The sequence below is a fragment of the Heliangelus exortis genome, chromosome 17, assembly GCF_036169615.1.
Source record: "Heliangelus exortis chromosome 17, bHelExo1.hap1, whole genome shotgun sequence".
NCBI classification, from domain to species: domain Eukaryota; kingdom Metazoa; phylum Chordata; class Aves; order Apodiformes; family Trochilidae; genus Heliangelus; species Heliangelus exortis.
Window position 1 is genome coordinate 2,807,438 of NC_092438.1, and position 25,919 is coordinate 2,833,356.

Sequence of the window (25,919 nt, forward strand, 5' to 3'; positions counted from 1 at the left end):
GCAGTCTATTGCCCACTTCTCTGCTAATCTCTGAATCATATTTTCAGATATTAACAGTTCATGGTCTTTTTGTTCCTTCCTCACCTCCTTTTTTTTTTTCTTTTTTTTTTTTTTTTTTTAATTTAAGATTCTCAAGTTTAGCTTTGCTGCAGAACTGTTTGTAGGTTTTACATTTTAACTAGTGACACCCTTTTCTTCAGGCTTTTAATTTATCTCATAGATTTAAGTAGCTATTTTGGTTTTACACACCTAAGTGATTACAAAACCCACCAGAATTATTCAGTAAAAATGCTCCCATTTTTTCATCAGTCTATTGAAAACAGAAGAAGGAAAAAACCCGCTAAACCCATGAAGAATTTCTCTTCTCCTTTAAAGGAGCAAGCCAAAAGATTTACGTTTAAATAACCACAGAAAAATCACAAAGTGCAATTGTCTGTCTTTTGTTACAAAAGATTATTAACAAGTGCAGAGTGATTGGTAAAAATACAGCTTTGGAACAGGAGGATTACTTCAGGCTTGTGCTAACAGATGCACTGCTGTGCCTGTACAAGCACAGTTCAGAAGCTCACGTATTTTGTAGCTTTTGTAAATGATCATCTAACTTTTTTTTTTTTCCCCCCAAACATTCCCAACGTAGTTTCAGAAATTAAATGTTACTGTAATCTTTATAACTTTTCAAAGATGTTTGAGTCCGGGGTGTGGATGAATAAAGTGGAATCTGCATCATGAGTCTTATGACTTTTATCACTACATTCTCAGCTGTTAGTGCCAAGATTAAACTTTCAGAAACATCTCGAGCATCTTGAATTAGGCTTGATGAAAACCACCACATACTCAGCTATCGGCATGGCTTTGTTCTTGGATTTTCTTTTTTTTTTTTTTTTAATAAATGTTAAGGTCTTTTGTGTAACTGAAAACTTACACATGTGCTTTTAAATCAGAAGCAATCACGCATATGACTCATTTTAAAGCATTTTGACTGCAACACTTTTGTTTTCACAAGAAATAACTGACTACATGTAAATAAAAACTTTTTAAAGAAACAAAAGTCAAATTAATTCCAGTGTCCTTCTGACAGCAAGTAGCCTTCCACTTTAAACTGGTTTATATAGCTTAGTTTGAAATAAATAAGTTGAGGAAATACCTACAAAATGTCAGACATTAATAGAGATGTGTATGCATATATGTTATGTAATATAATATATATTAAAAGTGTAAACCCCTCAAATACAGGGAGGTCACCACTTAAAAGAAATCCATAATTAGATTAAAGAATTAAAGCTACAGTAGGATGATGGAAGATTAAATTACAGACAAATTCTTTTGTTTAAAATTTTCCTCAAAAATGACTGCATTTCCAACACCTTTGGTAGAAGTGGAAAAAAAGACAGACACAAAGAAAGAAAGTAAGCAAGCTCAGTTTACTGAGCTGAATTTTCCTAAATAAACCAGACAGGTGCAGTCATTAAGAAATCCTTATATGTGGACTATGTCTTTCCCTAATCCAGCATTACTACCCACAGTATATTTTAAATATTTTTTAAGCCTCAAGACATTCCATTTATATATATATATGTATCACATTTTCAGTCTTTCCTTGGGAAATATGCAGTCCTGCAAACATGTATGTGAATTTAATTTCATTTCCTCCATTAATGAGGATCCATTCGAGCACATGAATAGTATATTAATGTTATGGAATTAATTCTAGTCAGTTTCATTTTTCCTTTCCTCAATCCATTCTGCTTTGATGTGATATGGTTATTTATGGTGATATGATTACCTACAGCCATCCTTCAAAAGTCTGCAGATTAGACTTTCCCTCTTCAGCTTACCTAGGGTAACCATGTTTTGCTTTTGACTCCTTCCTCCTAATTCATGTGGAGACAGATCCCAGCTGTATGAGTTACTGCATTTCCTTGCTTCTCCTTGCTGTGCATCTGTTCCTGCTGTAGTGCTAATAAATACAGATGTTCTCCTCTTTATCTAGAAGCCTATTCATATTTTCAAGGATTTTCCAGTGACAGAACACCTACATTTTCAGTTCTTCAGCATTTTGCTGGCTGCATCTTCCCAAGGGAAAAGATTCCTTCTATGAAAGAAGTACTTTTAATCTCTCAGCACAGGTGAGTAATAATTTCTACTGACAAAGGAGAAATACAGCTGGAAAACTGAAGGGAATGTAAAGGAATATTCCCTCCTCTATCTGGAAATGAACCCCCCCACCTGCTGTGAAGATTATTTTCTGTCTCAGTTTAAACTAGATTTTCCACACACTTTGTACATTCAATGTTACAGAAGTATCTTGCAAAGCCAAGACTATGGTTGATCTGTCAGAACTGCCAGCTAATAGTGTCACAGTTGGTTTTGCCATAGAACCAGGATTATTATTTTCTTTTACTATTTTCCCTTACAACACTGGTTATTAAAATAAAAGTTTACAAATTGTATGCAGGTAAGAAGAAAGCCCTTGGGTAATAAAACAGCTGAAAGCATTAACACTGTATACAGAACCAATTGTATTTCCAATAGCTCATCAGCAGAGAAATAACCATTGTTACAGTGGCAAAAGAGTGTTTTATTTAGTAATGAATGAAGATTCAGGTATTTTCACTAAAAAGGTCAAATATTTTCAAATTCCTTTCATTGTGGGCCAGACAATTTTTCATATCCAGTGCCATTTCATCAGTACTGCACCTGCCTAACACACTGCTCAGAATCATAACTGGATGGGGTTTGTCCACTGCACAGGGGCACAAATAAAATTGACCAAAAAACAAAGGTCTGTTTTCTTCCTGGGAGCATTAAAGCAAAAATATAGCTGGAGCAGGTAAGATACCAGTTAGATAACAAGAAGATGCAGCAACCAGTTTGAAATGGATGTTGTAGGCTACAGATAGTGACAAAATCAACATGGGACAGCCCAAGATAAATGCACGCTGGGAAAAGAAGTTGTATTTTTTGTATATGGTTATCTTTTAAATTTAAAAAAAAAATCTGTAAAATACTCTGGAATAAATTTATCCCATCAGTTGTGCAACAATGGAAAGAATTCTCTTCCTCCTTACTTGTCTAAAGCTGTAAGATACTAAACTGAGTCTTCAGCACTATGCTTCTCCATTTTTGGTCTGAAAGCAAAAACTCTTAAAAGTAAGGACTACTACACCTCAAATACAGACCATTTGGTGGAATGTCATATTGCAGCAGTGGAGTTGCATATCAAACAACATCAGCTCAGGATGCTGTAGCTTTATGGTCCTATGTAAAAGCTGAAAGCTGTAAGAAAACACCTTTTTTCTTTGCATTAGCGAGAATTTGAATTAAAGAGGTCACCAAAAATAGAGATGCTTTAAACATGCTGTGAGGCAGGGGGAGAATCAGTGGCTTCTATGAGGCTAGGTTACAGCCTGGCTGAGCAAACCAAGCAGACAGACCATGTAGGGGATGGTTTCACATGACACAGAGGGCACAGGACAGATGAGCTGATCCAATAGCGAGCGGCCCTCGCAGCCGGGCAGGTTTCCTTCCCTCTGTTACTGTTCCACCTCCTCCCTTATGTTGGATGTATGGATATATGGATATATGGATGTCATTACCAGAAAGTCAGTCTGCCAGGCAGATCCAGCAGAAAACAAGCCCAAGGCACAGCAGAGCAGAACTGAAGAGCAGTTGTTAGTCAGGTGTGCCAGCTGAACCAACTCACCCTGAAGCCAGGATTGCTACATCAAGAAAAAAGGATGGCAGAAACTTTGGTCAAGTAAGGACCAGACTGACTTTTTAATGAAAAGTTGTTGGATCACCTTTACTGCCCCATAAATATACTTCTGGCCTCTATGGAAAAAATCCCTGGAAGTGTTTAATTCTGATTGTGTTCTAAAGAAAACTAAAACTTCACTGTTTGTTTCAATAACAAAGAGCACGTTTTAACACTTTCTGAAACAAAAAAAATAAGTATGCCTTTGGATTTTTTAATTACAAACAGTTTGCACTCCTAATTTCCTCTTAATATCCTTTTTTAATATCACACTGGTCACGAACAGACAAACATACTGACATTAAATTATACATCTTTGCCTAAAGTGTATCTGTGAAATAAGGGTTACAAAGCATTGTGCTGAAAGCCACAACAAAGCAGGATCTGACTGTTAGCTCACACTAACTGAGTCTTCTCTGGCTGATATTTTCATGGAAGGTATGCTGATCTTTCTAGTAGTGTCAATAGAATCACATTACTGCTCCAGTCAGCATTTTCTAAAAGCTATTTGGCAGCTCACCATTCATCCCCTACAGTTAGATTCAACACTGTTTACAGCATCTAATAAACAGGGTTAAAGCCATGTACAAATTTAAGAGAGACTTCATTACTGTTCTTAACACAGTTAACTTTGTAATGAATTGCTGTATCTATTTAAAAATGTTTTCTTATTTTTCTTTTGATCATGAATCTTAATGATTCATTTGTGACTTCTGAGTTTTTAGCAACAATAAATGCTTTGTCCTGCTCGATGTGAAGAGCTCAGCAGTTTAATTAAAGGGGATTAATTGAATTAACTGAATTAATTAATTTGATCAAACCAAATGCACAGAAAGACAAGGCTAAGAAGTAGTTGCATTATGCTATTCATCATTGTATGAGAGTTCACAATCCACTTCAGTGCAAAAAGTCAGCTGGGTTAGCTTGAATAAAAGCAGTTTAAATGGCTCTAGCTGACTTCACAGTGAAATAGGGTTTTGTGACATTAATAAACAGCAGAATAATAATAGCAGAAATAAGAGCAGCTGGAGCACTAACAAAATTAATTATGGCATCATAACTGAGACTGATAATGAAGACCCCTGGACAGTAACTTTCAAAGTAGTACAGCTGTTTCCAAATAGCCATCTGTCTGGGCCCCAAGGGGATTTTATGTATGGATACTCTTAATTTAGCAGAGCCCAGTTAAGGAATTACAGAAACATTGTGGTAATATTGAAAGCTAATGCGAAATAAGCAATATGAACCTGCACTAGCTTATGAAAAAAAATTGAGAAGGGGCAGTTTTACAACTTTCTTTGAAGTGATGAAACAGCTGCATGTCCTGGAGTCCTAAAATAATTGATTTGGTGACAGAAAAGCTCCATGAGAATGATTAAAAGGAAATACGTTTTTCCTCTTGAAACAATTGGCAAAGAAGGCAAAAGAAATCTTAGCACCACATTGCTTTCCAAAACAACATAAATATCAACTAATAAAAAGAGTAAACTTCTTCAGAGACAGGTTTTTATTAAATCAATTCACATATCAAATGACACAGTCCACACCCCTCTCAGTCCCCACTTTTCTTAGTTGCAACATTTTGAAAATGGTTTAATCCTGCCCTCTAAAAATGCACTTGTAATTTCACCTTTAAGATTTCACACATATAAAGACTATAAAAAGAAGTGTATAATCATCTAAGACCACAGACACCCTTTTCCACAGTGCCATGCAGCAAACACATAGTGGAAAGGCCTTTACAAGTTTTATTTCATAGAAATAAATGAGAAGAGTTTGCATTTGCAACTCTGTATGAAGGACAATGGAATATGTGAAAAAACATGCCTTGATGAAATGATGTGAAAGATAATAAATTTTATCTTTCTCTTAGAAAGAGACAAACCTACCAAGATTAATCTGCAATAAATGAATTAGCAAGCCTGCTAAATCAACTTCTATCATCACTTTCAGGAATGCAATTTTTCAACAATTAACACTGACAGAACTATAGACATATCACAAGGAGAAGAGTTTGACTTTTATTTTTTAAATTTATAATGCGATTAATTTTATCATAGGAAATTTGAATCAACTGATTGCAGATCTTCTAATTTTTGTATGCTGCTACTTGTTAGTATTTTGTTTCATCTTCTAGCTCTAAGCTTGCATCTGACAGAATTGTGTTCAAGTACTGCTTCCATCATGATGACTGAAGTCATCAAAGAATTGCAACACTCTAGTCACAAGCTGCCATTGCTACAGCAGGGATGGGAAGTATTTTTTGTATGGATATTTTAAAAACTACAGTCAAAAAGAAGTACACTGTGAAGATGTCAAACAGCTCCAGAATACCCTCTCTCATATCTCTGCACAAGTACAGTCAGTCCAGTTAGTTAAAAAGAACACTTAAGTTGCATAGCAAATAAGGAAAGAAAAAAAAGCATTTGGGGGAGGATCCAACAGGAAATATTCCATGTTGCAGCTTAGACTTTAAACATGTAGTAACTGGGCACCTGAAGGTGAAGCACTGAAACAATGGCATGGTCTATAGAGACAGCACAGAGAAAAAGCTCCAAATGGTGACCCACTTACATTCAATGCCTACTGAAAAGCTGCCTAGGTCATGAGGGAACACAGAGGACAGAAGCCTCCCATTGTGATGAAGCTGCCTAATTCCAGCTTCCACATCAGCAATTTTCTGTCACTTGAAACCCAGAGTTGCAGATTTTTCTGGATACTAGGTGTCTAACTGACCAGGATTCAGCATTTTAAAACCTTTCACAGAAACCTGATTCTATACTCACTCACACTGCAGGGATTCAAAAGTAAGTCAGTCCTTTTTCAGTGAAGTCCCATAAAAACAAGGCTTAGAATGAGAGCATGGATACATGTGCTTTTGTGTACTCAGGTGAAGAGGTCTAGGCCATGACTTGACCCCAGCTTTTAACTCTTTTTAAACACTTAGAGATTGGCACATCCTCAGACACAATACCACCTCACATTTCTGCTCAATTTAACCAAGCTGTGGGTTAGATACAGCATGTGGTAACAACGTGGGGAAAAACTAACCTGTCCCATACTAAAGCCCCTCACTGACCCAAACCCACAGTGCAGTTACACAACCACTAAAATTGATGCAAGAGCTACAGAGTGGGCCCAACCCCTTTGGCAGCTCCCAGTTTGATCCAATTGACTGTGTGAAACTGCACCCTGAATGGTCTTACAGGGTTCAGGACAAAGATCATTCATCTGAGAACAGATCTACACCAGTGCCACCAGTGGTGCCTGGTACAACAGAACCTTCCCTCTTCAACACTTGAACAATACAGCTGCACCTCTTCTCACCTCTACCTATTGGCATGGAGTTCCCATCCCTACATGTGTCATATTTAAGTTTAACCCACAGAGACTGACAAAATACAGGTGATCGAGGAGCTACTGAATCCTCCTGCATTAGCAGACAGAGAGGCTGGGAAATAATCATTATTACACCACTGTGCTTGAGGCAGTGAATGATAACTTTGGCCCTGTCAGTAATGCCTAATCCCCAGTCAGGGTGAAAAGGAAACATAATCCTGCATCAGTTCTTAAAACAATCTTGACTCATTTCCCTTGGCAATCATACGGTGTTGTTTGGGTTTGTTTTCTATTTTTACATTGTACAGGCCAACTTCTGCTATAAATAACTGCAGGAAAATGCCAGGAGAACATTTACCAGATAGAAATCCCCCAGTTCAGAGAAACTGTACAACTCTCCTGGTAAAAATCAGTATTTAGATGTTATTTAGCCAGTAGAGGTCTGATCCTGCCCTAGGATATACTATGCCAGCACAGTTCCCTGAAATTATTGAGCTTTGACCCAATCCTATCTTTTTGGTTGCCACCAAGCAACTAACTTAGAGTTAGCAGTGACTGAACAGAAGCAGCCAGGCATTTCCAACTGCCTTCTCACCTGTGATTTGTGTCTCACTGTGTGTCCTATTTCTTAATACAACTCAAAACATAAAAATTGACCACTTCATGTAAAAAGAAAAATCATTACAATATACAATTTAATTCACCTACCTTTGGCTTCCTGCTTAGCCCAGAACTGCTTCACTGTTTCACGGATGTTGTTCTTCTCTCTCAGCTGCTTTTGCCACTGGCGTAACTCTTGTATTTCATCACTGCAACGGACCTGAGAAAGGGAAAAAATTTTAGTTTAAAAATTAAACTAAAATTATGTATACCTATGTATCCAAGACAATAAGGCAATTCTTTTTGTGGAGCTGGGGCTGGTCAAATACATGACATCCATCCTCTTTTCAGGGCCTGATATAAAAGCCCAACCACAGAGGTCTACGGTTTTTAACTTATAAAGAAATAAAACCCACGTAATTGTCAAACCCCATTGAAAATAAATGCCAATTAAAGGATCATTTTGATTAGCAAGGACTCATGAGAATGTGACTGCAGTGAGATGCTTATTCTTTGAGTTAATTAAGATTTAAAGCATTATGCTGAAGGGTATTAGTGCCTTTGGAAAACCACATCACTATAAAAACAACCCATTGACCAACATAATAGAGCAGAGGAGAGCATGAGGGGTCATACAGCAGGAAATTTATTCCAGCAAACTGATTCACACCTGCTACCAGCTGCAAATAGGCTTACTGACAATCCCAGCTGTACAATTTTCACCAACAGGAGAGCCATTAATCTGTTATTTGAAGAAACTGGAATGCATTACATTATGTTTATCTTTGTCAGTCAATCACCCCTATGAACAGTGTAATTCTGCTTCCATATGAAATAACAATAGCCCCAGGCCTTGACTCCATTTAAGATGCAAACTGAATTCTTCTATTACTGCTTTTGCACTGGTGTAGATCCTACTAAATAAGAAAGAGGTAGCTTTGCATCAACAGCTTTTACCACTCTGCTACTCAGATTTGTTCTAAGCAGGATTTGGTTAATTAGGTTGTCAGTTGTCTATCTCAGCACTCACAGAATTACTGCCTCCACTTCAAGAGCAAAAATCCAAGAGAGATACTGACCCTCTGATAGCAGTGGGAAGGGGACATGCTAGTTTTAGCTTAGACATTGGTAAGTGATTACTCTCAGTGTCATACTAAATTATTATAGATTTATTTTAAAATGCAGGTTCTGCTTTTTTCTAAATGTTACAGATACAACAAGTCTTTGTTCTGGGACTTGATGTCCTAATAATTCAGGCTAAAGTTGAACAACATAGTAGAACAAAGAAGCAATAAGCCTGGTTTCTACTGGACACATTTAAAAAAAACCAAACAAACAAACCCCAACAAAACAAATCAAACCCCCAAACACTCAAACCTTAGAGAAAACAATATAAATTATTTATCAAAAGTATTCTTTTCCACCCAGAATTTCTCCTTTGTGGTAAAGCTAAGAATGCAATGGACAGTAGCTGAGCTCCCACAGCACTTTTCAATCCACTTAGAAGATAACTTGCTGTATTTCAGATAGTGCATTGGCACAGCAGAAATAGAGTAAAAGGTTCCATGATCAATAAAGACAGGCAAGATTTTTATTCAGTGACTTGACATCAGGTACTTCTTAGGTGTCTAATAATATCCCATTATACTAATATAGTTCTGTATTGCCTCCTATACAACTTTATGAAGTTCTTACAAAGCTGATATGAAAATTTAAAAAAAAATAATTTACAAGTTAGTGTTACAGCTACACAAAAAACCCCCCAAAAGTATTTTCTATTAAATCCATCAAATATTTTCAAAAACAAAATATAATCCTAAGCATAGGATAGTTTCTTTAGGTTGCAAGAGCATTTTTTTCTTCCATAGTTTCACGTATGCTTATATAAAATCCCTAATTCTCTATTACATGGAGTTGCAGTTTATCTGCACAGGAAAGGGTCAAGGAAATGCTTATGGTACACATAAATGACAGCAACAGAGAGGCAGGAAGATAAATTACTACCTCTATGTCTAAATGTAATATTTTTGAAAAAATGAAGTGTCCATTTACAACTGCAGCTATGCCAGACCTGTATTTTGGCCCACGACAGGGTCACAGTTATCTCTAAATATTGAAAATTAAGACAACTTTTAACTGTTAACAGATAAAAGACAAGTATAATAAATAAGCCAGTGAAAGAATAGGGAAAGACACAGCAAAATAGAGGGCTCTGAGATTAAAGCATGGTCAGATAATACTCCAAATAATACTCCAAAGACCAACATTAAATCCAAGCAGCGAACATGAGCTCCCAGAAAAAAAATTTTTAGACAAGTGAAAGAAAAGGAAAAGAAACATAGATACAACACCTGCAGTAAAACAGATAACAAACTGAACAAAATTCTATCAAAATACATCCCAAATACACTTAATAGATTATTAATTTTAATTATTATTAATTTAGTATACTTGTGATAATTTCTCAGAAAGTAGTCTCTATTTTGTAATCAGAGTGAAATTCTACCATGAATAAAAAGCCACAACTTGGCAGCAAAATCTCCAGGCAAATAATCGAAGTATCAAGAATCTTCGTCCAAACAAGAGATGTGAATCTCCTGCAGACCAGCAGTGCATGAAACACTGGAGAAAACTTTGAAAAGAGAGTTCCAAGTCACTTGAATTAAAACTACACTTGCTGTAAAGAACAGGGAATACATGTGTGACCTCCTGGGTTTGCCCCTCCCTGTTAGTGGCTAACGTTTGCCTTGCCTCTCCAGTGGAAGGATGCCTGCAGGGATACTGTCAGTGCTAATTAATGTTAGTGTCAATGCTATCTCTGCTTAAAAAAAGAAAAATAAAGACAAGCATCACATAAATCTATCAGTTGAGATGTTCATTTCAAGGTATTTCATAATCTTTGGCTGCATGGCACTCATTATAGCAGCCACTCATATATACATGCTTGTTATAAAAGAAGTACAGAAGAATTTAACAGAGTATTTTACACTACCTGTTATTTAAACAACACCTGATGTGCACAGCTACCTCACCTTCCATCACAACAAAATTACTGATATATCTGAAGGTTATTTACAAGATTAAATTTCAAGGAAGGCAAAGACTTCGTCACCGAAGTCTCACGAATTTCAAGTTCACTTCTTTCCAAGGTGTGAAGGTGCCAGACCCTCTGAAAGAAGTATTTGACAGAATCTGCTCAGTATTTTCAAAATAATTTATTTCATACCCTAAGCTCAGCCAAAATAATAGCAACAGCCATTTTCTTTGTATTTGTTTTATGAGCCTTGCTTTTCTCCCTTAAATTGGGATTGTGGTAGTGTTGTATTACTTGTATGACTTGCAACATCTGCTTGCCATTCTATTTTCCCTTTCCTTCAGCAACAGCCTTTATGCTTCCCCTAAATCTCCTGTCTCATTCTTGGTCTCTATTTTTTCTCCTTTGTATGCTTTCATTTTTTAACAGCCCTCACCAGGCCTCTTCTCTGCGTCTCCACCTTCACTCACCTATCCCTGCCTGAAGCAAAACAACACTTTATCTCTGTAGCTAGATAAGAAACAAACAACAAAAAAACAACACCAACAAAAAATCCCCCAAATTGTTCAGTGTTAATTGTACTTTTGAAAAACAAATTTCTGTGAATTTTCTGTTGCTGATGAAAACAGTGAGATCACATCAGCATAGATTCCTGTGAAAAAATTGTAGTCACTGGGCATAAGGCAGAGGAACATCCAAAGCCAATGAACCATGGGGGTCTCAGGAGCTATTTATAGTACCTCCTACTTAAAATTTATGTAAGGATTTTCCCTCAGGCCTTCACAGTTTTCAACATCAAGCAAAATAATTATAGATTCCTCTTACCCGATAACCTCTCCAGAAGGACTGAATTAGGATGCTTGCTGCTTCTTCTGATAAACGAAGAGATAGTGGAACTGGTCGCCTAGGACTTAAAAAAAAATAGTAGTGTTTTGTAAATAGACAGCCTGTAAATGTAAAATACTTAATTCCCTAAAACTATATTTTATAAAAGAGAAAGGTTGTTCAGGAGCTTGAAAGATACAATTTCTTATTGCTCCAAAGACAAAAGGTGGAAACAATATCTCCTTTTAAAAATCTGTTCTGTGATATGCACACTACAATAATTTCTTTAAAACAGCAGCATACAAATGGCACATCAGCTGCAGTGGCCCTTCTCATTCTCCTACAGGGATTAAACATTTCCATTATTATGGTGAGGTTTGAGGTGGCAGTGGGAGGTGGGTGAGAGAAGTGGGTTTGTCGTTTGGGAAGCAGGGGAGGTTTTAGTGTGCATACAGCAATGAACAGACAACATAAATCATAGAATCATAGAATCCTAGGGGTTGGAAGGGACCTGGAAAGATCATCTAGTCCAACCCCCCCTGCCAGAGCAGGGCCCCCTAGAGTACATCGCCTAGGAACGTGTCCAGGGGGGTTTTGAATGTCTCCAGTGAAGGAGACTCCACAACCCCCCTGGGCAGCCTGTTCCAGGGCTCTGTCACCCTTACAGTAAAAAAATTTTTTCTGATATTCAACTTGAACCTCCTATGCTCCAATTTACACCCATTATCCCTTGTCCTATCACTGGTCACCACTGAGAAAAGCCTAACTCCATCTCCCTGACACTCACCCCTTACATATTTGAAAACATTGATGAGGTCACCCCTCAGTCTCCTTTTCTCCAAACTAAAGAGACCCAGCTCCCTCAGCCTTTCCTCATAAGGGAGATGTTCCACTCCCTTAATCATCTCAGTAGCTCTGCTCTGGACTCTTTCAAGCACTTCCCTGTCCTTCTTGAACTGAGGGGCCCAGAACTGGACACAATACTCCAGGTGTGGCCTCACCAATGCAGAATAGAGGGGGAGGAGAACCTCTCTTGACCTACTAACCACACCCTTTCTAATGTTTATAAGAATTTATTAATTATGAAACACTCAACGTAAATATATTTTAGCACATAATTTACGTTATGATTTCACTTAAAGTGTAATGAAAAAACAATTTTTATGTCCGCATAGGCACAGATCCATCTTTAGAAATGTGTAAAATAATTCTTAAAATGCTGAAATTTTACTTTGTATATAATTCACACACTGGTGATAAAAACTAATACATTTGTGAAATCAAAATTTTGCAATCAAAATATACAGTAATTTGAAACCACGTTTGGGTTGCGACCCATTCTGTTGCGACCAATTTTAATGGGAAACAATCTAAACTGTAATTACAATTCAGCCATCACCAACAAGAACTCCAATCACTGTATCAAATCCTGCTTCCCAAAAGCCATTTTCTATGGGTGTTAACTTCTCACACACAACGATCAGAAACTGTCCATTGGAAAGGACAAGCCAAAAACCACTTATATAGTTTATTTTATAACAAATGTAATTTAAAGCTAATGAACTACAGAGTAACATTGCTGTGACTCATGAAAATACCAGTTAAAAACAGTAGACTTGGCACAGTGTTAGAATAACTGCTATGAGGCACTCTCCTCACAGATTGAACACAGACTGAACACAGATTGAACACAGCTTTGACTTGGAAGACCATGACATTAGGCACTTGGATGCAGCAATCATCTACAGACACAAGCAACCCATGCAGGCACATATTTATAGTACTTATACTGTAAAAACTCTCACACTGCAAAGATCATCCACTAGCAAGCCATTTGTGCAGTTTTACACTTTCTGGGTAAAACATTACTTCTGCCATTCCTTTTGGAAAGTTGCTTTATAGAATATTACAGCTCAAGCTAAAAGCCTTGACAGCTTATATTTTCCTTTCACTTAATTTCATTCATATTAGTCTCTGCCCTAGTAAGCTTCCAATACTCCCTGACATCCTTCTCTTAGGGCTTGTCTTCACTAAAGGAGAATTTCAACACAGGGCACAATCTAAACTATTAACTAACACTGCACCATTTTGGTCTGTGTACTCAGCTAGACTGGTCTCATCATCATGGCAGCTGGGTTTTGGCATACATGTATTTCAGTGTCAAAAAAAACCTTGTTCTGAAGAGTAGAAATAAGGCAAAAATAACAAGCAATGTCTCCATGAAGTTAAACTGTTTTAGCCCAGTAAACATTCATTAGCATTGCAACTGCTCAAGAAAAATGGTAGGTGCTGGACAAGGAAAGCTTCTGGAGTTAACTGCTTCTTACAATCAGACTTAAAAACATGAAGTTGGGCTGTGCTGGTTCAGCTGACAAGCTTTCATCCTCTGTTCTATTTTTGATCTTTCTGAAAACCAAAACTTAAGAGTGGGAATACTACAGAAAGACCTACATATTTTACAGCAGTTGTATCAAAGACATTGAACTTTCTTCCCAAAGGAGTACATCTTTAAAGAACAACCTCAGATTTCTCATAGCCTGCAAGGCCAGCTCTAACATGCACTTGCTTTCATTTTCAGATTACAAAAATCTCTAGTTTATAATCCAGCATTACATGTCAGGAAGCAATATAAAATCGAGAAGGAACAGGACATCATTTTCAGTATGAGAGTCACTGGCAAACATCAATCATTTCAACATGGCAGCTTTAAAGAACAGAAGTCATGCCAGGTCTAGTTTTTTCTGAGAGAATACTGGCAATTGGCTTCATGTCAAATAAAAATAGAATCTGAGCAGAGGCAATCACCCCTCAGCAGTGAGCTTGGAAAAGAGAGTATATGTCATTTATGGCAGAAGACAGCTGTATCCCTCCAAGAAGATCAAAACTGACAGTAAAACATACAATAACTACATTCTGCTTATTTAGTATTTGGTTATGCACGACTGTTAAATGTATTGATATCTTTTTGGATATGTATAGATGATATATTGTTTAATGTAAGTTGCACCTGTAAAAGAGAATCAATAGCATGTTTTTCCTTAAGTATTATATTTTACGAAATCTGAATAAAGCAGACCCTGAGCAGAGGAAAATTAAATTCTAGAAACACATTTCTTGCTTTCTGAACAAACTTGTACAGATCTTGATTCTGTGAGATACTGACTAATTAAATTATATTATGCAGGTAGAATTTGGCACCCACAAGATATTAACCAGACTTGAATTAAACAAATACATGAGGTACTGAGAAATGTTGTTATTCAAGATGTGTATCTGAGTTCCTTGGGGACAGAAGGGTTTCTCAGTGAACACTCAAGGAGGGAAAAAAAGAGCCTCCCTTATCTTGTCACCAAGATGACCTATGGGGGTTCATAGTCACACTGACAGACACTGTACACAGACAGCATTTTTACACAACCATGTCCAGAAGCCCCAATTCTCATTAAATCCTGAAACCATCTGACAAATATGTCTCATTCCCTCCTCAAAAGGGAAATGTAAGAAGAAAATGTATTCAGGCAAATTTTTCACCATGTGTAATTCAGGATTTTGCAATTACTCTTTTTATTCAAATCTGTTCCCTAACAGTAAGAGGCAACCATCAAATTTAACCACCAGCCTTACAGCCAGCTGCCTGCAGGACCACAGTTCCAGCTCAGAGAGCATCAGTGCCTGGGGCAGATGGCACACAGGTGACAGGGGAACAGCCAGGAGCAGGCCATGACCTACCAGGATTTCTACCTGGTTTTAGAAAGCTTGAGTCCAGAAATACTGAAGCAACCCTAGCTACAAGAATCAGACCTTCTGGAGGCCTAAAAGTTTCAATAGGACAGGAGCTACAACCCACAGCCACTGCACCTTTCATTTGAATGGGATGATTATTGCTCTTGAATATTTATATCATGCATGAACACAGGCAACGACAGAGTCACTGCAATATTCACAATCCAAAAGACAAGGGAACAGACCAAAGGTAAATGTCAGACAAAAGTAAATGACCAGTGATCTATGTAACTTGTAAAAAAAAAAAAAAAAGTGTAAAAAATCCTGTGTGGCAGCACAGGTGAATGGTAACAAGAATGTGGGAGGAATGAGAAAGCACAGCAAGAAGTCTTAGGAGCAAGAATATACCAAAACATTAACAGAGTAAGAATCTTTTGTCTTAAGCTCTGTCTGTATATTCTAATGCCTTTCTTGCCCTTTAGCATGCTCTCTCCTTGTGGAGTACCTTTATTTTAATAACACTCAGCCCTCCTGTGCTTGCATACTTGCTACATGTTTTGCAAGTCACAATGTGTTGCCTCAGTTTCCTCTTCTGCAAGACCAATATTTAGGTATTCTGTTTGTGGCCCTGGCCTGAAGGAAACCAGACATGGACCTATTCAGAAGTCCACTCATGTCCATAGGGAAATTTCCATCAGTTTGGGTACTTTAGATCAGAACTGGTACCCCGTTAACATGAAAAACTAACAGCAACCAAAATAATCCCTTGTTAGTCCTCTAATAGGAAGATGTCAAACCACTAATACTTTTTCAGTTCTCTTATTGCCATTTTGATGATCTTTATATATATTAAAGCAAGTTCCATCACTGCATCAGGATTTGTAGCCATAAAACCTCAACTTCATAAAACATTGTGACACAGCATGGTAAGTTTCTTTATACAGAGACTTCATGAAATTTTTCAACACAAAGTTGTTGGTTTTTAAGTAAAAAAATTTTTCCTTTGTTTCCTTTAATTCTGTGATGCTACTGGAATGGCAATTCTTTACTTGGATCTACATAGAATAACATCCATACAGACAGGGTTTTTTTGACATTTCTGTTATTACAACTAAATGTGCTGCTCATCATGCAAGCCTCCCAAAAAACCCCAAAACACAACAACAAAACCCTCAAGATCAAATTATTTAAGGAAATGAAAGAAAAAACATAATGCAAGTCAAACACACTCTAAGCATGGCTGGTTTAGAGACAAACCACTGACATACAGCAGTGTGCAGAAATCAAAGCCTGTAGGAACTGGACATATTATGGAAAGAAAGAAATCAGTCAGCCATGCAAAATTATCCCTACTGGCCATCTGAGGGCTGACAAAGAAGTCAACTGTAAAGGCAGCTGAGACCAGCAGACTTCACATAATTAGAATATTGTGGGGCAAAAAAAAAAAAATCAATGTATATATGATATGTATGCAGATACTGATATCTGGCAAAAAGCCACTACTTCAGATTTAGTAATAATTTATAGACATATAAATTTATCTTAGCTGTCCACTTCATTAAAGCCATGATAAATTAATTTTCTCTGTAACTGCATATTTGTTTTGATACACACAGACAAACTAAGAAATGTGTTCTTCTGAACTGAGTATCAAGTAAATACCTCTATACAGACACTGAGAAAATACAGATAAAAAAATATCTTATGAATTAATTTCTATTTATAAAATATACCTTCAGTTCTTGTAACCCATATAAAACATAGCATACAAAGACTTGTCTTCAACAGCCAGGGAAATACTTAGGCTTATTCCTAGCCTGGGCCCATACACCATTCTCTTTCACTAAATATAAGGGTTGAAAGTGAACTTGAACAATTGTGTCATATTATTAAATTCAAGTGACAGTAAACTTTCATAGTATCAGTATTTTTCAAAGCAGTGGAACTATTTTTTATTGATTTCATCATAGGTCTTTCATTAATATGCTAAATAAGGTTGGGTAGTAATACTGCCATGATATTCACAATAAAGACTCAAACTATCTGTGACAGAAAAGTAAAATTTAAGGGGGATCAGGGCATAAACAGAGATCACTCTCCTTCTCTGCCCCCAATTTACTACATACAGCTTGGTTACTTGCTGCTCCTGCTATTCAGCCAGAAACACCACTGGAAAATGCTGACAAAAGGCAAGTGTGTTGCTCATTAGCATATTTATAGGAGGACAAACATTCAAGGCTCTAGTTCTGTTTACTTCACTTGGCTATATCAGCAGTCTTGAATGTAGAAACAGAGACATACACTCAGGAAGTTTCCAAAAACTTTTGGTAGTTGCCTGATAATCTCCAGTTTCTGGCCCTCTGAAAGGTACAGCAGCCCTTTAAGACAACAGCAAGGTTTTGTGTGCTCATGGACATGAAATGGAGATTACCAGTCAGAGGTGAGGCTGCTCCTTCTATTGCTTTTGAAATCTACTTTGGGAATCAAGAATTCCCAAGGGATATAATATTTTGTCAGTGCTGCTGGGAACTTACAGAATCCAGTGGAAGACAAGGTAAAGATGCTGAGGCTTTTCTTTACTGATGGCACAGCAAATGCTGCACATACTAAAGCTAGGAACAAATCCAAATTTTATAAGCTCTTTCACCTACAGTAACCAGCTTTTGAAGGTACAAGGTTTGCATTTAAAATTCTGGGAACTGGTGCAGCATTTGGGTCTCCTTATAAAGGAAAGTAAGCTGCAAGATCTCATTTAGAAACACATCATACAAAGAGTGAGGATCATAAGACTGTGGCTTTGACTATTAAGAACAACTGAGCTTCAAAGAAAAAACTGGAGGCACTGGACGAGAGCCAAAAAAGTCATATTCAAGTATGGCTTATATTAAAAAAGCAGGATCTCTGATACAAGAAAAATTAATCCCTCTTGTTTTTTTTTATTTTGGTTTGGTTTTAGTTTTTAAGCATGAAGACTTCCTTACTCTGGCAAACCCTATTTTAAAATGGTACAGAAATACATTCCTAGCAAACAGACTTTCTAGAATGCTTTCCAAATTAAGAAAAGTAACTGAAAAAGTAACAAAGGAGTTTTCCCCAAAATTTGCAGCAATACTTTTTACTTTCTCTTTCCTATAGCACCTAAATAGTTGGGACAAGGATGCATCCCAAAAAACCTGACCATCACTTTTTAGCATATTGTCTTTCACATATTCATAAATCCTATTAAAAAATGAAAACTCCCTCAAAAACAAAAATGGAAAAGACAATAAAAAGCATAAAATCAATTACATATTAAATGTGGTATCTGGAAGGATAAATAATAAATTATTTATGACATACCCAGAGGGACATAATAATAAAATTCTCTATTTTTATTCTTACTTAATATTTAATTCTTTCATGTTGCTCCAACAATGCTTACTTCATAAGCAATATTTGCTAAGAAATCTGTAATTTTCAGATTAAGTCCACAAAAAGGTTGTTTTTATTAATTATTTAATAATTATATTTTTAAAGGCCTATTTTTTAGAGGATTTCAGATCAAGTGTGTATCAATTTAAGTAGGACTTTGACACTTCAGTGCCCTTGTGGAGCTGTCACTACATTATTTAGGAGCACAAGTACCAACAGAAGCTATGAGTCATTCTGGCTGTGATTCCACAGAGTATTTCTCTTGTTGGCAAAGCTGACTTAAGCAATTCCTGCTACCACCACCTCTGTATCTTAACAGCTCATTTATTCTCTTCACCTTGCCTTGAGCCCTTCATTTTAATCTTTCATTTGTGCCAATACAAAGGTTTGTCAGGCTGAACCAGATTGGAAAAAACGATCTATCATTTAAATAGCTACACAATCCCTCCTTCCACATTATGGAAGAAAGATGTCTAACTCTAGAGTACAGCCCTGATCAGAATAACCCAGCATCCTGACAAAGTGATACAAAGTTGTCTACGAGCAGGTTGGGGTGAAGAAGAGGAGAGAGCAGGGAAAATTACTTCCAAGAGAAACATTTGTTAAACTGTGATACCAGATTTTAATCCTAGGAAAAAATACTCATCCTCATAAGTCAGTGCCATCAAAACTTCCATTCTAATTGATGGCTCTTCAGTGTGCTTAATAAATAAGTATGAAAACCTCACTGCAGTTCACAACCAGTTTCCAAACTACAAAATTCAGTGCCTTAAACAGGAATCTTGTTGGCAAGACCAAGTGTTCTACTGAAGGAAACTGTTAGCAGTTCCCAGCAGTGGTAAATTTGAACAGCAGTGTCTGGAGAGGATGATGCAGCAGCAGGTACCTACTGAAGGTACCAGAGTTGAGATGAAATGGGTCACTCTCCAAAGATGTCCAGCTCTCACTGCAGAAACTCCCTACACAACTTTGACCACATGACTACCTAAGACCTCTAATTCTTATTTTCTAACTCTGATTTCTTATTTTCACACTGTGGACTATTACTTTACCTCTGCTCTCATACAGCAGCTACATTTTAAAACAAAACACAGTCTCAAGGATAGTAACATTTTTTTAAAGACTACTGTCTACATTGGTTCTACAGGAACAATGAGGAACACACAACCAAGACTGCCAAAAGAAGTGGTTATTTTTCAGACATTCACACAAACATCTGCAGAAATGCATACTGACACCAAAGATTACTTCAGGTATTTTGAAAACAGCTGCTTACAGTTAGAGGAAGGATTTTAGACTACATAACCTCAGAGATTTCCACTGTAGGAAGACGTATTGAAAACACTCTTCTGCTTCTTAGTACAAAGATATTAATAATACTACCAGACTGTATGAATGCCCTGCACTCTGCAACTAAAATTTTTAGGAATTCTAAACTAATTTCTCTGGGAACAATTCTGGTCCAAAATACAGTGCCACTAATACACTACCAAATTAGAAAGCACACCATGGTTCTTTGTTGCATGCAGTAAAGGGCATTTAGAGTGCTCAATTATAACACATGGAAGCTCTATTACTTTATTTAAATAGCAGGGGAAAAGAATAAAAGGAGTAAAGGTTACTTCAAGTACTGCAATAACTTACTGGTCCTTTAGCCAGTCCTTAACAAAAGGAATGGAAAAGAATTCTGTGAATGGCTCATCCTTCCTTTTTGGGTCGTTGCTGGTAATAAGAAAAAGAAGAAAACAAAAAATATTAATTTAAATATCAGCTATTCTATTTGGAAATTAATGCCTTTGAATCACTGAGCATAATTAATAGTAAAAGTCATGATAAACTTACTTGTATAACCACTCAGTTAGGAAATCACAGGCATTAAAACTGGTCCTTTTTCTCTAAAGATAGAAGATAGTTTAAAATTATTTATTATCTTTGGATCGGTTACACATTTTTACTACTAGAGAGGAACAGAAGCTAAATTGACTGATAGTGTTAAATTAAACATAGAGTATATTATTCTGTCTACTTCAGTGTTGCCACTGCCAACAGTCAATGGCTCAGTCAAAATTTTAGAAATTTTGTGGAATTCTTTCAAGTCAAGTCAGAAAATGAGTAAAAAATTCTACATATACTTTCTTCATATTTGCTGCCATGACAAATACCTCTGAAATGTGATGTGATCTTTTTAAGTGGTACTTTCATTGCAAAGAAATTAACAGATCTCATATATGAAAACGTGTTGTGAATTATTTGCAATTTTTTTTCAAAGCTCTATTATCATACTTAAAATGCTACATTGTTTACAAGGCAAAGATAAAACATTGATGGAATATTGTTTCCCCCTTCCAGCTTGAAGGCAGTGGGAGCACTTCAGACACAGCAGAGTATTGTATGGCTGCTCAGGAAAAATCCTCTGTGGGGCAGTTGAGAAAGGAAGGGGAAACAAGGCCACTGTCTATTCACAACCATGGGTACCATGGACATTACAGAGAAACAGGTGAAAAACAGATACTATTCCTAGAAGTATCACCTAAGCTTTCAGAGACCAACACCTTCACTGGAGAGCTTTCTACAGGTCACTTTAAATGCTAAATGGAAAAATTTTGACTTGAACAGGATCTGAAAACAAATACCAGAGTCAAATTGTTCAGGTATTCTCAATCACAGTATGAAACTGGGTCCCTGCTGAATTGTTTCAAGGAATAAATTCTATACTGTGACAACAAAATTCAGTTTAATCCAGCAGCTGTAATTTAATCTGGTTTAAGTAAATTGCTTTTCCCTTGCAACATGAAAAGAATTATCAGAACAGTCTTGTCAAAACAGTATCACCAAAGGACTGAAATTCATCTTTTGTGCTTCTTAGATCCAGTGAATTTATCAGGGAGGAGTGCAGTCAAGCTGAGTATCTTTTAATGTTGGGTATGCTTTTTTTTTTTTTTTTTTTGCCAGGAAACAGTTCACTTTGCTAACAAATTAAAACCTAAGTTGCATAGCAATGAACATGTATAGAAGGGAAAAAATGACACAAATTGACCTGCCTTTGACACATTCCTCCTATGCTGCATGAATTGGGATAAACACAGGAAATATCTGCACAATGTGCATTGTTAACCTGCATTTATAAACTATTTTTATTCAGAATTTTCCATTTTTTTCCATTTAAATACAATGTGGCTAGTAATAATGCAAAAATACTGGTGATCAGAAGATGGCAAAACCATTAGGAAACATTCTTTCATTCATTTTCCCTATCTATCATACTTTTAAATATAAAGTATTCCATTACAGAGTCTGATATATCATCCTCTTTCTGTGTGTGCTAACAACAAAAAAGAGAGTTATGCTAATAAAAACGTTTAAACTTTGTTCAATTTTACAGCTGACAAACAAATGTATTAGTGCTCATGAGAGACAAGATTTAACTAAGTAGTCTTCCCCATAGAGCTATCTGACAGCAGACAGGATAAGGTTTAGAAGAACTTCTGGTAGGGAAAAAAAAAAGTCAGCAAGGGAATACACTTGGCAACCTTTCATCTAATTTAAAAACATATCTTCTGCAGACTGTTCTGATATTTATGTCAATTTGAAGTCTGCAAATATATCTAGGAGCTGGTGATTTAAGATTATGCTTTTCAGATTTTTCATATGTGCTCCATAGAGCCTAGTTACTTAAACATTTTGTTTAAAATATGTTCCTACCTCACTTTCCAAACAAGATCTTGTAGATTTCTTTCCTATGCAAATGACTACTTCCAGAATAATCAACTCCTTTCCTGACTTTTCCATTTGATTCTACAGTTCTTCCTTTCCAGACATGGATGCATCTTTCCTCATCACTTCCTTGAATTCCTCTTGGTCCAACGATCTGATCTCCCTTACCCCAATTTCAACTTCTGAACAACAATCCTGCTTATTTTATTTAAATAAATTAAGGATTTATTTTTCATTCTCATTTGTCTTAATTCCCCTTGAGGACATGAAAACCTTTAGTCCCTCTCATCAAAACTCCACTCTTCATACTCCCCTGCAATTCCACATTGACCAGTCAGACTGATCACCCCTCCTTTTTCCTCCAGTGCTTCTTCCATTTATTTCCCACCAGTTAATTCTATTGGAGCTGCCCTTTACATGCTTTAATGCTCATGTCCAGCCAAAATTCAAACCCAGTATTCTCTTCCCATCATTCATGATTCCAGTTAGTTTAATAACAAAATGTTCCTCTCATGCTCTCTTACAAATTCCATTAATCTTTTACTCTCTGTTTGCCTCCCATTTTTTAAGCTGTCTTCTGGTGTGTTTATCACATGATCCTTTTTCCTTGTCCCTGCCTTTGTCTGGGTTTCTAAGGGCTCTGGTTTTGATCCTAAAAATCAGCTCCAGTTATTGCATGAATGGTTTTAATGCAAATTATAGCATGGGTTTTTATTCAAGTCCATATGGAACAACACATTTCTTAAGAAACAAAAGTATAATTAGAAATTATGTATGTAAATCAGATAAGGGAACAGAATGCCCAAGTACAAGCACCTGTACAGTAGTGGAAAAAACCCCATGAGTATTCAGTCATATGGCAAGCATAAAGAGCTATTGTTTTACTAGTTATTGTTCAAAAGGAAAAAGTAATGATGTCACAGTGGAAAATGACCATTTTGACATAAGCTTGCTTTCCTAAACTTCCTTCCCAAAAGCAGGATATCTCTTGGTATAACAAAAATCACTTAGTGTCTTTTTGATCTGCTCATTTTTATGAAGTTTCTATGCATTAGCAAATAATTGTTTTATTAGTTTACTATCAAGCACAGACCCAGATCCATTTTCAGAGGAGACACTTTCTAATCTATACACCACTGAAGCTCTGCAAAATTTCTCAGATTAAAAATAGACAAAGTACCCTTAGACATGTCCCAAGTTTGAAACACAATTATTTCTATGTATTCATATTTTTTAAATTAAGTGCTGTTTTATTGCCTTCCAAAATACGTAACATCTATCAAGGACTGTATTTTAAGCATTTTTCCTGTAAAAGGATATGTGCTTCCTTTAAAAGACAGGAATCAATACAGATTTCATTATGAGTCTGATAAATAATATATATGTTCAGAGTGTTTTGGGTTAAGCAATGTAAAAGTGATGGCAGGAATGATGGACAAAGCTGTCATGCCATAACAGCACGTAAATAAATCATTTTTCCTGTATTAATCACAGATTACAAATACAAATACACACATCTATATATCAATCAGTTATAGACACAAAAATCTTGTGAAGACTGAGAAAAATGTCTGTAACTCTTATTAAATGTACAAACTTGGAATGGTAATGCAGGTTTGGAGTGTCCATTCAAGCATGGTAAGTGTTGTGTATTTTTGGCTGTGCCAGGCATGTGTACATCAGTGGCAAACAAAATATGGAATTTTTACAAATTGTTCCACAATGTCTGTCACTGTATATAAACACATCTGTAGCAGGAAGTCAGGGTCAATGGGTGGAGTGGAGGTAGATCAAGACCTAACAAGACTAATGACCCACCAGCAATACAAAGTCCACCTCACTTTGCTATAATTTTAATCTATAACCCCAAGAGCATAGACTATATTCCTTAGATGTGTATTACGTAGAAAATGTGAGGTATTTTCACTTTAATTTAAACTAATTGCTCTTTATAATATGAAGCTGCAACTAAGGAGCTCAGCTGCAGGCATAAAAATATAGAGACATTTTACATTGAAAAGTGTGGATGACAGGCAGAAAGTCAGAAAGAAAGAAAAAAATTAATTCCATGGTTAGAGAAAATATCAGAAATTATGAAAGACCCCACACCCCCCAGTACATAATTTATTTTTGGACAACTGTGAGTTAGGCTATGGTGATGCAGCAAGCTTTACTATGCAGCAGTTATAATGTTTTTTACAGCACTCCCTGCACACCATGAGGAATGTCTCTCTAGATATTCTTATGCACAGATCCACTGAAAAAAGAACATATATGTAGCAAACAATGACTTTTTAAATGTTCAATTTTTATAAGCTTATTAATGCTGAATAATCTGCTTTGCAATTAAATGGAGTTTACACAGAATCTTACAAAGCAAAACACAAAATGTACTTCTACTAGGATGACAGCCCAGCAAAAACACTTGAGTAATGAAGCAAAATTCAAGTTCTTTACATCACCCTCAAATGAGTGATGTACATTAATCTGAGAGGAAACCTGTTTCTCTAAAATACAACACTATTTAGGCTAGATACAACTTGGAACTGGTATTAAAGAGGATTTGTTGTGAGTTAGAGATTGTCATAATGATCAAGTGTGTGTAGTATGCAACCTGTTCTGAATTACTGGAGAAAACAACACTCAAGATCAGATCCAAAACAACTCATGATCATACGTTATTTCATGGTGTGGTTGGTTTTCTTGAAAAAGACTAAATAATGAAATACTGCCTGTGAAATAAAAGGCTGTAATTTTCTGCCAATTATTTGAACTGAATATTGAAGTAAAAACTAACCTCATGATACTTTTTCTTCATTACGTGGTGCAGAAGTTCAGCTATTCCAGGTAAGAGTACAGGAAATATGTAATGCTCTATGTATTCTTTAGCAGAACCTGTGCAAAAAAGTACAGCCTTCACTTACAGGTAAGCACTTAGATTTCACAAAAAGCCCACACATCAGATATCATAAAGTAAGTATCAGTCATTTTATCAACACCACCACAGTGAACTAAACAGATTCAGTCAGTTCAGGCACACCCACAGATGTGTCTTCAGGTCTCTTCAGCCATCACAACATAAACTGGAGTAAATTTCACACTAAAGAGGCATCAGCACTACAAACTACAATGTGCCTCAGAGATGCCAGACTTCATTTCAAATGAATAAACTCAGACACCAGAAGCAGCTTAGCCACACAAATGAAAAAGCAGTGGGGACTGATTTACCCTGACAGAAAGAAAAGCTGCAGTTATTAGCAATTACCAAAATCCAGCAGTGCTATTGCCCATGCTCTGTGTGTAGCCTGATGGCTGCTTGCTTGCTCAGCTGAGAGTCTCAAGGGAGGACAACCCTTGCCTCAGAAAGGTACAAACCCAATCCTAAACCAGGAAGAGTGGCTCAGGTGCTGTCCTGCATTTAAAGCAAGACTGCTGGCCATTCAGTAAGTGTTCAGGTTTCGGTGTAGTCAGTAAAGATTAAATTGTAGAAGTGTTCTCTTTTGGCAACACAGCTGGAAC

General features: G+C 36.6%; 1 protein-coding gene across 1 annotated transcript in view; it reads right to left on the reverse strand.

Moving 5' to 3' along the window:
- IQCK (IQ motif containing K) overlaps positions 1 to 25,919 on the reverse strand; it is a 35,339-nt gene that overhangs the window by 5,779 nt on the left and 3,641 nt on the right. Inside the window, exons 4-8 of the mRNA XM_071761556.1 lie at positions 25,198 to 25,295; positions 20,529 to 20,581; positions 20,331 to 20,408; positions 11,553 to 11,637; positions 7,802 to 7,913 (exon numbers count right to left, since the gene is read on the reverse strand). Of these exons, the coding sequence (XP_071617657.1) occupies positions 7,802 to 7,913; positions 11,553 to 11,637; positions 20,331 to 20,408; positions 20,529 to 20,581; positions 25,198 to 25,295 (426 nt within the window). The remainder of the gene's footprint in view (positions 1 to 7,801; positions 7,914 to 11,552; positions 11,638 to 20,330; positions 20,409 to 20,528; positions 20,582 to 25,197; positions 25,296 to 25,919) is intronic.